This window comes from Aptenodytes patagonicus, chromosome 2 (assembly GCF_965638725.1).
Source record: "Aptenodytes patagonicus chromosome 2, bAptPat1.pri.cur, whole genome shotgun sequence".
Lineage (NCBI taxonomy): Eukaryota > Metazoa > Chordata > Aves > Sphenisciformes > Spheniscidae > Aptenodytes > Aptenodytes patagonicus.
The window spans coordinates 107,031,957-107,047,465 of NC_134950.1; the positions used below are offsets into that span (position 1 = coordinate 107,031,957).

At 41.0% G+C, this 15,509-nt stretch overlaps 1 protein-coding gene across 5 annotated transcripts in view; it reads right to left on the reverse strand.

Annotated features, from left to right (window-relative positions):
• COL15A1 (collagen type XV alpha 1 chain) overlaps positions 1–15,509 on the reverse strand; it is a 160,331-nt gene that overhangs the window by 87,683 nt on the left and 57,139 nt on the right. For all 5 annotated transcript variants that reach the window (XM_076330685.1, XM_076330686.1, XM_076330684.1 and 2 more), the window contains exons 5-7: positions 13,817–13,912; positions 3,494–3,620; positions 2,121–2,239 (exon numbers count right to left, since the gene is read on the reverse strand). In XM_076330685.1, the coding sequence (XP_076186800.1) occupies positions 2,121–2,239; positions 3,494–3,620; positions 13,817–13,912 (342 nt within the window). The remainder of the gene's footprint in view (positions 1–2,120; positions 2,240–3,493; positions 3,621–13,816; positions 13,913–15,509) is intronic.

Here is a 15,509-nt window from a genome sequence, read left to right on the forward strand (position 1 = left end):
AACGCTAGAAGACCCTATAAGGAGCAACCTTAAACACTTGAATGAAACACACAATGTAGAACTTTAGAATAAAAGTCCTGTCATTCTTGATGCTGTATGTTTTCTGGCAAACAGAAGCAGTCATAACCGATTGCAGTGTCAAGCAATATGAAGAACGGACTTTTGGCGTAGGAGTCACAAAGGCAAGAGGAAGGAAAGGTCGTTATTTATTTTTGGCTTAGAAAAATCTGTGGTGGCTGTGGAACAGGAATGTTAATTAATGAAAAATGTACTGCTAGCTGATTATTTTGAAATATGTCAACAAGTAGGGCAAGTATTTGAGTATCTGGAGCCCTCCAAGTCACAGGATTCCAGATGAGGGGCATACGTAACTTTAATTTGCAGAAGCACACAAAATTCAGGTTACGCGTTACCTTACAAATGCAATAGGCATAGTATCTTTCAAAGCCCAGTATCTCACCAGAGAGGGTCTCTTTACTACATACAGCATAGCCACCCCCTTTGGGGTTTCTAGTGCCTGCAGTCGTGTAGGCTGGAATACTTTCTATTTAGGAGTTAAAAGGGCTGCCATTTTTCTTAGCACTGTGTGAACCTCAAAGTAGAGACAGGCTACAGCCTTGCATTTTGTCTTAATTTTCTTGTCTAGGAGCCAGGCCCACAGCAGTCTACCCAAAAGGAGCATCTACTTTTATAAGAGATTTGACAAAAAGTGATTTTGAAAACATGACTAATCTCAATGCTTTGCATGTAATTTACAGTTATTCCTGGTCCTGGCAGAATTGAATTGCCAATTAAATTACAGCCAATTTTTGTCAGAGTTTCCTCCATTTGGCAGTGTACAACTCACTTGATGGTGGCACACACGCTTTCTAGAATCTCTTTTTCCATCAGGAGGGATCCTGAAAGGAATTCCTGCTTGGACGCTTACAACAAGACAGCCCGACCAGGTTTTTTGGAAGGCATCTCTGACAGGTGAAGGATGTCCAGATATTGCTTTTTCTAGAGTACTTCTAAAAAATATGCTGGTAGCCTGGAGAGAAGCTAGGCATGGCTGTAAACAGCATTTATTCATGTAACTGCTCTGACACAGACATGAGTAATACAAGGACCCCAAACAACTTTACTCACTTGCCTCAATTTTGATGCTTTATAAGGCCATCTAGGAGTGGAAAGGTTGTTCAGTCTTAATATTTTATTAGTCAAAGCATCTTTTTATTGTGAATGCCAGGAAAGCTGCTGGTTACTTTTTTAATGGATTCTTCATATCTGAGTGTTAACATATGCAGCTGTCAGGAGGCAGCATACACTGCTTCTTAAAGAAATAACTAGGAGTTGTAGACACTTTTCCAGTGCAATCCATGCAGTCATTCCCTTGTCAAGACATGGAATATAGGATCCACCTCTTGGATGGTAATTCAAGTAAGATTGCATTTATAAAGTTTGCATAAACTATAAAGTTTGCATAAACTATAAATTTTCAGGTTAGTCTGTGGGCAACTAAGGAAAGCCAGTGATACACATTTTAGGCATGGATTCCTCCAGAGTTTAGTGGGGTTTAGTGTTAGTCTTCTGTTTGGATCACCTGATAATGAAGCACTGTGATAATGAATTGCTTCTTTGCACTTGGTGCTTCACACAGAAGCACTTGGTGAGCACTCAAAGGGGGTAATTTTAAATCTGTTTATATGCCACACTTCTGAGAAGGAAGCAGGACTTTCACCTGCAAGGCAGTTACTGTGAGTAAGACCAAAATGCCAGCTCTTAGGGAATAAAAATTGTGGGCTTTTATGGTGAGGATTTATGTTGGTTATTTTCTTTGTTTCTCACTTTCTTAAGTGCAAAATGAAAAAATGCAAAACCAAAAAGAACAAATTAGTTTTGTTAGTCAAAAATCTCAAGCCCATCTCAATGGTTATAGATCCAAACTTCTGCATAGTGTCAGTGCTTTTCAGTCTGATATCATGAGAGGACATTCAAGAATTTAAAAAGTAACTTCTGTTTTGGCATGCTGCTAAGATGGAATAGATAAAGGTACGAACTCAGAAAAGCACCTAAAATTCATATGTTTTCCTGCTCTTGGGACAAAAAGATAAGGCACATGATAAACCCATTGTACAGACCTCCTCTCTGCTTACTCCTGGCAAAACATTAGCACCAGAGCCTTCTTCTTCTCTTAAGATTTTCTGTGTGACAGTGGTAGACTCATTGTTGCCTTGTCCAGTTTCCATGACAGCTGAATCTAAATAAAATAGTCACTTATTAATGAGAGACAGAGCAAAATAAAATCTGCCCGGAGGTATTTATCAGAGCACAGATGCTGCAAGTTGCATGGCAAAAGAAATTATTTAGATTATGAGAAACATACATCCCGAAAATTAATATTAGCCCTTTTATAACTCTGAAAATTTTAAAAGGAAAGAAAAAAAAAAAAGAAAAGTGAGAATAAAATTATAAAACAAATGTTTATTTTAAGGACAAAGACTGTATTGCATCATCTTCTTTGCCTTAAGCTCTAGTCTAATGATTGCCTATTTTTCATCTATATAAGGTAAAAAATAAGAGGTACGTACAACAGGTGCTATCTGAAGTATGTATGAAATTTAAATAGGAACATTGTCTTTGGACTTATTAAGATAACTAACTTTACTTTTTGTTTTCTAGGGGTGCACTGAAGTTGTCTTATTAGTGCAGGACTGGATTCCTCAGTGCATTATGCCCTGCTCTTATTACTTTGCTGCCTACACTTGCATCCAAAACACCCCGTTGGTGCACTAGGCAGATTCACAACCTTTGCATAAGTGGGATATAGTTGTTTATTCAGTGGTGGTATTCAGTTTTACATGAAAGACTGTGCTTCACTATAACAGAAGGTCATAACAAGAATACTCATCTTACATTCCTTTTAAAGGTGCCACATGGCTTTAGAGCCACTAGCACTATTTGCAGAGGTATGTCTCAAGAAGTGCCATGCTTCTCACTGACCTGAGCAGAATGAAGAGGATTTTTCTCCTTTCATTCCCTTTGCCTAACACTTGCACTTTACCGGAGTGTTGTAGAGTATCACAGCAGCAGCTCCTTAGGTCAGCTTCTTCATTTTATCCAATTTTTATTTCATTTTAAAATATAAACCACAGTTCTGTGACTGAAACTTCCACATTATAGAAGGGTAAATCTGTTCTCTGCATGTTTAACAACGACTGAGATAAGCACCTATATTGAGTGAAAAGTGAGAGGTGTGTTGAATGGTGGCTGTAGTTGCTACCACTTACCTTTGCTGCTATTAACAAATTGCAGTCTAACAGTCTGCAGTTTCAAAGACCAAATGTTTGATGTGCCAATTCCTTTCTAACACACAGGATGTCCAAAACCATAGGATTTTCCATTCCTGGCAGCACCCAAAATATAACAATGGCTTTTCATACACAGGGAAATGACAGACTCAGACCTAGAGAACATAAATGACCCCACCCCCCCAAAAAAAAAGAGACAGTGCCTTGTTCTTTAAGTTTAGCTGCTTCAGAGGTTTCTTCTGGTCTGTGATTTCCGGAGAAATAATTTTCTTCCAAATAAGACAATATAGTTGGGGGGGCTTCCACTGGCTCAGCCAATGTATCTTCAGGCTAAAAAAACCATAAAATCCCAAAGAACTGTTTAGAGAAAAGGCTTATCACATGTTTTAAAGCAAGAATCAGTAGATTACCTTCCTCAAAGCATAGTAATCAGAACTTCCACATTTATGAAACAAAAACAGAAATCCAGATCTTTCCCACTTAATATCTTGCCAGTATCTGTCCTTACTCTTATGCGGCCCTTAGAAACATTAACTGTCATTGTGATCATAAAAACTGAAATTTATTAATGGCCAATATATACACCCTCTTTCATTTACGCTTTTAATTTATTTCACCTTCTTTTTCATTTTTCATGTTTACAGTACACATCTAGTTTCTGCTTATCAGCAGATGTCATACTAATTTGGTCAAGCTCTTGAGAAAAAATAGCACAATGCCTTTGAACTTCATTCCTCCAAACCAAGTGATGTACACTTGACAAACCCATAGGGAGGGAGAAAAACACAAGGAATGTAAAGTTATCACTGCAGGTCTAAGAGCCTAGAGCTGGCTGGTACCCACCCTTCCCCATGCTGGCTGTGGGTGGGCAAGAGGTGGCCATTTTGATAAGCTGGTATCAGCTGCATGCAGGAATGTAAAGAGCCTACTCCCTACTGGAATTAGAGACCTGGAGAAGTGCTGTCCCAGTGTAGCGAGGAGATTGCTTCATGCAACCCTGCATTTGCAATTTAAATAAAATTTAAAAGTGATTATGTTGCCATGGTAACCTGGAGCAGACTTAATGGGCCAAGCATCCTGGTCTTGAACCAGGTTAAGATGTGCAAAATGGCATAACAGGGCTTGCTGAAATAGTTCCTGAGTTGTCAGCAAAAGGAAGAGAGGTAACATCATTGGCATGATTTTTATCCCACTGGTTTTGTATCCTTATAATTGAGCAAAAGCTTCAAGATACTTCTTGTTATTAAGAAACATTGAAAATAGGCTTTGGGGATCCATTTGAAGATTTCCTTTCCCAAAGGAAATCTCTTCCACAGTGGGCTGGATCTGATCCCCACTACAGCTGACAAAAGTACTTTCATTTGATTTCAGTTTTATTTACTCCACTTGAGAAAGAAACAAATGCATGTTTCCTCTGCTCTTATTTCTCATAACTATACAACTTGTTCTTGACATTCTGTGTAGGAATATTTCAATTAATCTTTAGAGACCAATAAACCTTTTTATGCAGCCTGTTTATCTGAACCATAGTAAACTTACAGTGTTAAGCTAGTCATGTATTACAGGGTTTTGTGTTTTAAAATCCTTAATAAGACTGAGTCTTGGCTACTTTAAGAAAGGACGACTAATTTTTCCCTTTAAAGGCAATGTCCAGTGAGTTCCCTCTTCTGATGCAGAATAAGAAATACTTCAGATGAACGGTAGAAAATAATTCACACAATTCAAAATGTGCTCAATTGTACAGTCTATAAAGCATTCCTGATGTTTATTTCTCACTGAGAAGATTAATAAAGCAACAGCAGGACAAAGATTTAAATGCTTCATTTTGAGAAGTAATAAAAAAAAGCTGTAAAATGGACACCCCCCCCCCCATAGTATTAGTAAATATCCCAAATCTAACTCTCTGCACTGGAAAACAATGGGAAAAATAGAGATATTTACTTGAAGATAGTAGAAAAACAATCCAAACCTCACACTACACTCATAAGAATGTAAACTTGATAGATAATAGTGATTACCTGCCTGATAGAATTATAAGAATTAGGATAATGAAAAAAGTATGTTTGTAATTTAGTGAAGCGATTGGCAAAAAAACCCCAACAAAACCTCTTGAAATAACTCCAGTCAGTTTAGACATGAAGACATATCTGCGGAATAAAGAAGTAGTATCTAATAACCACATGCAAAGGTTAGTGATCAACATCAGCCAATGGAGTTGAAAGGATGTGTCTAGTAAAAGAATGATAAGGTGGATATCCTCTACTTGTCCACATGTACTCCCTGTGCACAAAGGTAATGGAGAAATGGGTTAGGAAATTATAGGTGGGCATTTTCGTATCTTCTCCTGCCCCACAGCAAATAAAGCAGCATGCCACTACATGGGGACTGCCTACAGCAGTCTTCCTCACAGAGCTATATTAGTATATTTGTACATATATACAGAGCAGTATTTGTATAGGTACAGCGGCTCAGAAGTCAGCGAAGCTCTAAGAAGCACTAAGTCCTTTTGCTTTCCCATCTGCAGCTCCTAATGAATAGAAGGACACTACAGAGAGGACAGCCAGTTACAATCTAGCTCCTGCAGGGGACTGAACTCGGAAGAACTACCTAAAACCAGAGTTATAGAAGGTTATTCCTGCCTCTGTGCGTAAAACCAGATTCAGCGTATTCACCTGCTGTCCTGCCCATCTCAAAACTTTCTCCCAGAAGAGAATGCTTCTTGGGAACCTTACAGATATTGTTTTCTCCAGATTTTCTGTCCTCTGGTGATAAGGAAAGACTTTCTGTGTCACCTAGACCATCTCTTTGTAGTTTAGGCTTCTTCTTTGACAGTTCTTAGCACCCATATATACACCCCAATTCAGACACTGAGGATTCTCCTCCCTCAGGAAAGGTCCGGAACTTATAGAAAGCACTCAATAACAGGAGAGAGGTCTGACGTGGGTGCAACAAGCACTGGGATGTTAATCACTTCCTTTGAGGTGATAGTAGAAAGAGATATTCCATAGTTCAATCTACATCCTCTGTTTCTTCATTATGTGCTGTGTTTTTTCTTACGTATGCCTTCTATCAACACTTGTTTTAGCATTCCTTAACTGGGAACACAATGGCTTCCACATTTTCTGGGAGACAACTGTGTGGCCTAAGAACTAAGTGCTTAGGCTGTACACATGATTTTCAAGGAACATGGTAGGCACCACATTGCCTGGTCTGTTAGGAAATAGAAAGGGTGTCACTGAAGGATTCACACTGTTGAGGACAAGCCTTCATTCTGGGCCTCTGTAAGAGGTCTTCCCAGGCTCTCTGCTCTCTGATCTCTGCCTTTTGTGTTCAGGATGATGTTCAGAATGTAAGAACGGAATTTCTTGAACACAATCTCTGCCACCACAGGCACAATGGCAAGATAAAGCCTCTGTAAATGTGACTTAGGATTCACTCCCTTGGGAAAGAGCAACTTCACTCTAACTTTTTCCACGATGCACTTCATTCTCTTGTGCTAATGATAAATTTTCTTTGGTATTCTGTCCACTCTGTCCAGCCACAGGGGACTTGAAAAGACATAGAGAAAAAATGGCCCTCAACCCATGTCACTGAGTCAAGATTCACACAGGCTGCATGGGCACATGGAAGAAATTTTAGTTGGGAGGAACCTCTCAAGGTCATGTAAGTAGACCACTCATGTAAGTAGATCAGCTCGGCCATGACTTTGTCTAACCAAATCTTGAAAACTTCTAAGAACAGAGATTTGATATCCTCTTTCAGTGACCTGTTCCAGTGCTGCACTATTATCCTAATGAAGAGAGTTTTCCTGAAATCCAGCTTGAACCTCCCCAACTACAACTTGCAACTTTTGTTGTCTGTCACTACTGAGACAACTCTGGTTCCATGCTTGTTTGTGTCAATATGTATAAAAGTGTGTGTGTCACTTCTGTAAAGACCGCAGATTAAACAATGAGGAACTAGGTTATTGAAAGGTAAAATCTGTTAGTGGATTTTATATTTAACTCTGAATGAAGAAACAAGAACAAATAGAGAATAACAAATACTAATATGCAATCCAGAACATACTTGAGAATCCCCATAAAAAGAATTTAGAATTTTTTACATTTCTAGTGATCAATGTATGGATAATAAAAAATTAGTTTAAAAATGGCAAACCTGATTGCCTTATGTGATAAAATGACTGGATTTGTGGATGAGGACAAAGCAGTGGATGTCATCCACCTTGATTTTAGCAAGGTTTCAACACTGTCTCCCACGATATTCTTGTATCCAAGCTAGGACATTACAGTCTGGATGGGAGAGCAACAAGATGAGTGAAAAAATAGTTGGATGATTGAACTGAGAGCATAGTGTTTAATGGGACTGTCCTGGTTTCAGCTGGGATAGAGTTAATTTTCTTTCTAGTAGCTGGTACAGTGCTGTGTTTTGGATTTAGGATGAGAATAATGCTGATAACACACCGATGTTTTAGTTGTTGCTAAGTGGTGCTTACATAGTCAAGGGCTTTTCAGCTCCCCATGCTCTACTGACTGAGAAGGCTGGAGGTGCACAAGAAGCTGGGAGGGGGCACAGCCAGGACAGCTGACCCAAACTGGCCACAGGGATATTCCATACCATGTGACGTCATGCTCAGTACATAAACTGGGGGAAAGCTGGCCGGGGGGGCTGCTGCTCGGGGACTGGCTGGGCATCGGTCAGCGGGTGGTGAGCAATTGCATTGTGCATCACTTGCTTTATATATTCTTCTTCTTATTATTATTAAAAAATAATATTTTATTTTATTTCAATTATTAAACTGGTTTAATCTCAACCCATGAGTTTTCTCACTTTTATTTTTCTGATTCTCTCCCCCATCCTACCGGGGGGCGGGGGAGTGAGTGAGCGGCTGTGTGGTGCTCATTTGCCGACTGAGGTTAAACCACGACAAGGACACACTCATGGGTCCATCCTGGGATCTGTTCTGTTTAACATCTTTAGCAATGACCTGAGGAGGTAGCAGAGCGCTTGCTCATAAAGTTTGCAGATAATGCCAAAGTGGGAGTTGGAGGTGCATCAATTAATACGCTCAAGTGCAGGACTACCATCCAGAGGGACACGGACAGGCTGGAGGAATATGCCAACACGAACCTTGTGAAACTCAGCAAGGACAAACACCTGGGAAGGAAGAACCCCTTGCAATGACACAGGCTGGGGACAGACAAACCAGGAAGCAGCTCCGCAGAGAAGGACCAGGGGATCTCAGTGGACAGCAAGCTTAATATGAACTAGCAGCATGCCCTGACAGCAAAGCAAGCTGTGTTAACAGGAGCTCTGGCTACATGCTAGTAGGTCTAGGGAAGTGATTATCCCTATTTATTCAGCACTTGTCAGACAACATCTAGAATATTGTGCCTGGTTTTGTCCCCTGTTACAAGACAGATATCAGTAAACTAGAGTGAGCTCAGCAGATAGCTTACAAGACAGACAAGGGCTGATGCACTTGTCCTGCGAGGAAAGGCTGAAGGAACTGGTCCTTTTCAGCCTGGAGAAGAGAAGACTTATTGGACACCTAGTGGCAGCCTACCAATACCTACACAGGGTTCATCAACGATATGGAGCTAGGCTCTTCACAGTGGTGCCTGGCAGTAGGACGAGCGACAATGGGCATCCAGTTGAAACGAGAGGTTCTGACTGGATGTAAGGAGAAACATTTTCACCAATGAAGATAGACCTGCATTGCAACAGGCTGTACAGTGAGGTTGTTGCAGTCTACGTCCTCAGATGTTTCCAAGACCAGACTGGAAAAAGTTCTGAAAAGTGTGATCTGACCTGACTGATGACCCTGTTTTGAGCAGGAGGTTGGACTATATGACCTTCCTTCCAATCTGAAATATTCTATGATCCTTGATTGTATTTTTATGATTGTTAGTTCATAAAGATGTAAGGTTAATGAAACAAAATTGATAGTATTGTTCCCAGAAAAAAATCACACAAACCCAGTACTGCAACACACATGAAATGGCTTCATTTCATAAGAATGCTCGTGAACCAGCAATGAAAATTGTTGTTCCCTACTTTTCCGTTCTGGCAGTGCCTTTCTAACATACAGAGTAGTTCAGGCTATATTTTTCTGAATATCCCTATAGATAAGACATGTGAAGGACAGTTTTTGGCTGAATAATCAATTAGCAGGGAATCCACAGAAAAATTCTTTATGAGGAGACACCTCTTCTACAAACGTTAAACACGCCTTTTTGGCTGATTCACAAGGCCCATTACATGGAAATATTCTGAAATAGTCCAAAGAATGCCATCCATTCCTACCGCACAGTACTGAACTATTTAGCAGAAAAATACAAATTAGAATATGCACTGTCAACATCGCTAAGTGTCTTTATTCAGGGATTGCATTTTCAAGTATGACCTTCGACTTGTTTCATTCCATCTCAGCAGAGCAATTTACTTTGAAGTGCTGATTTGGAGAGTTTGTTCAGCTGTTTTTCAGAGTAGAAGATAAATAAAAACTTTCTCAGAAACATCTGTCAGTGACTGTACTGATTGTTAAATTGTCATTTGTTTCTCTGTCTCTTGTTTAATATTTCTAAAGAATAAACCCATTATAACTCCATGGGCAGTCACTCTGGAAGGCATACAAATCCCATGAGTCATTTGCATTTAGACATTTCTAATTTGGCAATAGCATTAAACATTTTGGTAAAGGAGACTACATATTTATTGGCATGCTGGTATGGCCTTTTGAAGTCCCCAGGCATTTTAGAAAAAATATGTGTGATCCAAGGAAATACTTTCACATGAAGTTCTTGCATTTTGAAGAAGAGAGTCATTTACTGGCCTTTCAGGCTTATGATTAGTTGGCTTAGAAACCTATGTATCATCATCCATTCTGTGTTTGGCTCATACAAAGAGTTACTGTAGTAGTAACTGGGACTGCACACAGACACAATGAAGACTGTCAATCTCTTGGACCATGTAGAAACAATCTGCCACCAAAAAAGTGTCTGTAGAACAAAAAAGAGCAATGAAGAGGCTTCTTTCTTTCTTGTTTTCTAAGGGTGATAATCTGCCATATATACATATTTGCTTTATTAACATTGTGATGTAGCACTTCAGAGAACATTATTTGTATACTTAAAGCATGGCTCAGTTTCCCAGACAATCTCAAAAATGTTTTAACAAGAAAATTAAAATAACATCAAAACAGACAATAATTTGTGGAGAAATTAAAGTAAGTGAAAGTATTACAGCTGAATGGAAAAATATTTGCAATGATATAATCATTGATGAGCAAGTGTGTCTTTGAGAGGCTCATCAGGGAAAGGTGTACTTTGCCTTTTCATTTATGACAACCACAACTTCATAATTACCAAATAATAAATTATATTCTGTAATACTTTTTCCGTGACATTTTTCCTTCTGGGCATTGATTCTAGCTTAATTATGGAATTCAAGTTGACTGTAGGCAACTTCTAGGTCTTCTGAAGAAGGCATGACATTGCTGAATTACCTTGACATTGTCAGATCTTGAAATAACATTTTGGCACCCAAGACTGATCTGATATGTTCGGAAAATCAAAGGAAAATGTCACATTTTTACTCCCTGGGAGTGGTATATAGTGATGAACAATAGCTATTATACTTTTAGGTCCCTGTTCATGTAAATCGTACATGTGTTACTAATTTTTTGACAATGCAACAATAACATTTGCTCATTAAAATAGAATTTTTCTACCTTTTGTACTCTGCAACAGTGAATAATATGCTGAGAAACAACATTATTGTGTGCTGGTTTTGGCTGGGATAGAGTTAATTTTCTTCATAGTAGCTAGTATGAGGCTATGTTTTGGATTTGTGCTGGAAACAATGTTGATAATACAGGGATGTTTTAGTTATTGCTGAGCAGTGCTTACACAGAGTCAAGGCCTTTTCTGCTTCTCACCCCACCCTACCAGCAAGTAGGCTGGGGGTGCACAAGGAGTTGGGAGGAGACACAGCGGGGACAGCTGACCCTGACTGACCAAAGGGATATTCCATACCATATGACATCATGTTCAGCATATAAAGCTGGGGGAAGAAGAAGGAATGGGGGGATGTTTGGAGTGATGGCGTTTGTCTTCCCAAGTGACTGTTATGCGTGATGGAGCCCTGCTTTCCTGGAGATGGCTGAACACCTGCCTGCCATGGGAAGTAGTGAATGAATTCCTTGTTTTGCTTTGCTTGCGTGCATGGCTTTTGCTTTACCTATTAAACTGTCTTTATCTCAACCCACGAGTTTTCTCACTTTTACCCTTCCGATTCTCTCCCCCATCCCACTGCGGGGGGAGTGAGTGAGTGGCTGTGCAGTGCTTAGTTGCAGAAGGAGGAATAAAAGCCAAAAATTCTACTATTACTGTGTGTAATATTGAACAGAAACTTAAAGCAATAGCTAACAGAATTAAATTTTTTCTGGATAGACTAGAGAGGTTAGACATCTTTCCTGAATTAGCTGCAGTTGTATCCAAATGAGGAAAAGTGAAAGCAGAGTAAGATTTCATGAGTTAAATTTTGTGGTGTGATGCAAAATGGAGAGGAGTCATCAAGGCACCAGCTGATTTTGGTGCTATTCAGAAGAAGCCCAGCTGGCTGCAGAAATAAGCAGACAAGAATCTCCTGAAGTTCAGCAAAGCAAAATGCAAGTCCTGCATCTGGGAAGGAATTACCCCATGCAGCAGTACTGGCTGGGGGCCAACTGGTTGGAAAGCAGCTTTGCAGGAAAGGATGCTGGTAGACAAGTGGAAGAAGAGCCAGCAATGTGCCTTCTGGCAAAGGCGGACAGCAGCATCCTGGTCTGCATTAGGAAGAGTATCACCAGCAAGTTGAGGGAGGTAATAATTTCGTTTTAAGCACTGGTGAGACCCCCATCTTGAGTACTGTGTCCAGGTTTGGGCTTACCAATACCTGGACGTATTGGACCAAGTCCATCAAAGGACTGTGTAGATAATTAAGGAACTAGGGCTTTTGACCTATGAGAGGAAGATAAGAGAGCAAAGGCTGCCTCAAAAGGAGAAGGCTCAGAGCAATCTTATCAATGTGTACAAAATCCTGATAGGAGGGAGTAAAGAAGGCAGAGCCAGACCCTTCTCAGTGGTAACCAGTGGAGAGAAAAGAGACAATGGACACAAATCAAAATACAAGAAATTCTGGTTCTACATCAGAAAAGAACTACACTGGAACAGAGAGTCAGTGGAGTCTCCATCCTTGAAGAAATCCAAAACCCACTGGCACTGAGCAACCTGCTCACTGAGCAACCTGCTGTACTTGACTGTCTGCTTTGAGAAGGGAGGTGGACAGGACAATCTTCAAAGGTCCCTTTCAAACTCAGCTAGTCTGTGATTCTGTGAAAAGCACATGGCAGGCCAAAAAGAGTTTAATGAACTATATGTAAAAGGCATAAAAATTAATAGTAAATCTCTTTTCAAACTTATCAGGAGTAGGAAGCCAGGTCAATACTCAACTAAGTTGTAAAGAGAGTGCTTAAGAATTTTAAGCCATACCAGAAAAAAGTAAGTTTTTTGCATTCATGTTGACCATGGAAGAGTTAAAATTCCTGCAAAAGAATATTCTTGGGAAATTCAGCAGAGGATATGTCTAAAACAGAAGTCTTTGTAAGAAAAGGGTAGGAAACACACTGATTAAGTGAATGGCAACAAATCATCACAACCAAACAGTATTCATCCACAAGTTCTGAAGGATTCAACAATGAAAGAGCTGAAGTATGTGCTGTATCAGGGAAATGTGAGCATGGTTTCTGTAAAGTAATTTCTCACAAACCTACTGGTTTTCTCTAAAGGAATCAATGAGAACTTGGATAAAAGAAGAATGCTTGATATAAGCTGTATGGAAAGCTTCATTGTGAGGAATGGACTGGAACATTTCAGCCTGGCACAAAAAGGAGGGGGAACACGATGTGATGGGAATCTCTAAAATCACAAATGTTATGGTGAGTAAGGAACAACTGTTTACTCTGTCTTCCAGTAGAGTAACCACCAAATGAAAGCTGCAGTTAGCATGTTCAGAAGGGCAAGCAAAAGGTGAAAGTCCTTCACAAAACATGTCATTAAATAAGCTAAGGCACTCTGCAGCAGGAAGCTGAGGCTGGTAAAATTCCCATGGGTTAAAAAACAAAGCAAGAAATTCAAGGGTGAAAAACTCAGCTGAGGTCCACTAAAGACAAACAGATGCACTCCTGGCTCAAGCATTTCCTGAGATGGAAATTGTTGCAGAGTAAAAGAATATTCCCGGTAAGTGTCATAGTTATGTCCCTGATCTGTTATTACACTCTTCCCAAAGTACTGATTGCTGATTGTTGTCAAACATAACAGATTTTTGATCTGGCGCAGTGCAGTCATTCTTATGGATGGGTGTATGTTGTTCTCACAGGTGCCTTTGGAAGTTGCCACATATGAAAAACTAGTGACAAATTCCAGACCTCGGTATCTAAAAAAGTAATATTAAACCAGAAATGTAAATAAAATAAATCAATTTACCCTTATGGGAAGATGAGAAGGTGCAAGGACTTCTTGTGTCTCAGAAATATCTTCATGTTCTTGAGTGCTGCCATTGCCACTGATGTCCCCTGAAGCCTGTGCAAAACCCAAACATGATAGCAAGTTCATAAAAGTCAGGAAAAAAAAGTATGATCTCCAAGGAATTGGCTACTTCAATGCAGAAAAAGCTTATTTTTTTTCCCAGTTGGTTGAAGCCTCAGTGTCATTATGGTGTTAACTTATTTCACTACTTACAGCATTTCATGAAAATGACCCTTCAGAAAAATAAAAGTCATAGTTCATAGAATCATAGAATCATTAAGGTTGGAAAAGACCTCCAAGATCATTGAGTCCAACCGTCAACCCAACACCACCATGTCTACTAAACCATGTCCCTAAGCACCTCATCTACACGTCTTTTAAATACTTCCAGGGATGGGGACACAACCACGTCCCTGGGCAGCCTGTTCCAATGTTTCACCACTCTTTCACTAAGAAATTTTTCCTCATGTCCAATCTGAACCTCCCCTGGCGCAACTTGAGGCCAGTTCCTCTCATCCTATTGCTAGTTACTTGGGAGAAGAGACTGACACCCATCTCGCTACAACCTTCTTTCAGGTAGTTGTAGAGCGCGATGAGGTCTCCCCTCAGCCTCCTCTTCTCCAGGCTAAACAACCCCAGTTCCCTCAGCTGCTTCTCATAAGACTTGTTCTCCAGACCCCTCACCAGCCTCGTTGCCCTTCTCTGGACACGCTCCAGCACCTCAATGTCCTTCTTGTAGTGAGGGGCCCAAAACTGAACACAGCGTTGGAGGTGCGGCCTCACCAGTGCCGAGTACAGGGGGACGACCACTTCCCTACTCCTGCTGGCCACACTATTTCTGATACAGGCCAGGATGCCATTGGCCTTCTTGGCCGCCTGGGCACACTGCCGGCTCATGTTCAGCCGGCTGTCAACCAGCACCCCCAGGTCCTTTTCCGCCAGGCAGCTTTCCAGCCACTCTTCCCCAAGCCTGTAGCGCTGCATGGGATTGTTGTGGCCAAAGTGCAGGACCCGGCACTTGTCCTTGTTGAATCTCATACAGTTGGCCTCGGCCTATGGATCCAGCCTGTCCAGGTCCCTCTGCAGAGCCTTCCTACCCTCGAGCAGATCAACACTCCCACCCAACTTGGTGTCATCTGCAAACTTACTGAGGGTGCACTCGATCCCCTCATCCAGATCATTGATAAAGATATTGAACAAGACTGGCCCTAAAACTGAGCCCTGGGGAACACTGCTCGTGACCAGCCGCCAACTGGATGTAACTCCATTCACCACAACTCTCTGGGCCCGGCCGTCCAGCCAGTTTTTGACCCAGCGCAGAGTACACCTGTCTAAGCCATGAGCCGCCAGCTTCTCTAGGAGAATGCTGTGGGAGACAGTGTCAAAGGCCTTGCTGAAGTCCAGGTAGACCACATCCACGGCCTTTCCCTCATCCACTAGGCGGGTCACCTGGTCATAGAAGGAGATCAGGTTGGTCAAGCAGGACCTGCCTTTCATGAATCCGTGCTGGCTAGGCCTGATCCCCTGGTTGTCCCACTCATGCCTTGTGAGCACCCTCAAGATGAACCGCTCCATAATCTTCCCCGGCACCAAGGTCAGGCTGACAGGCCTGTAGTTCCCCGGATCCTCCTTCTTGTGGATGGGCGTCACA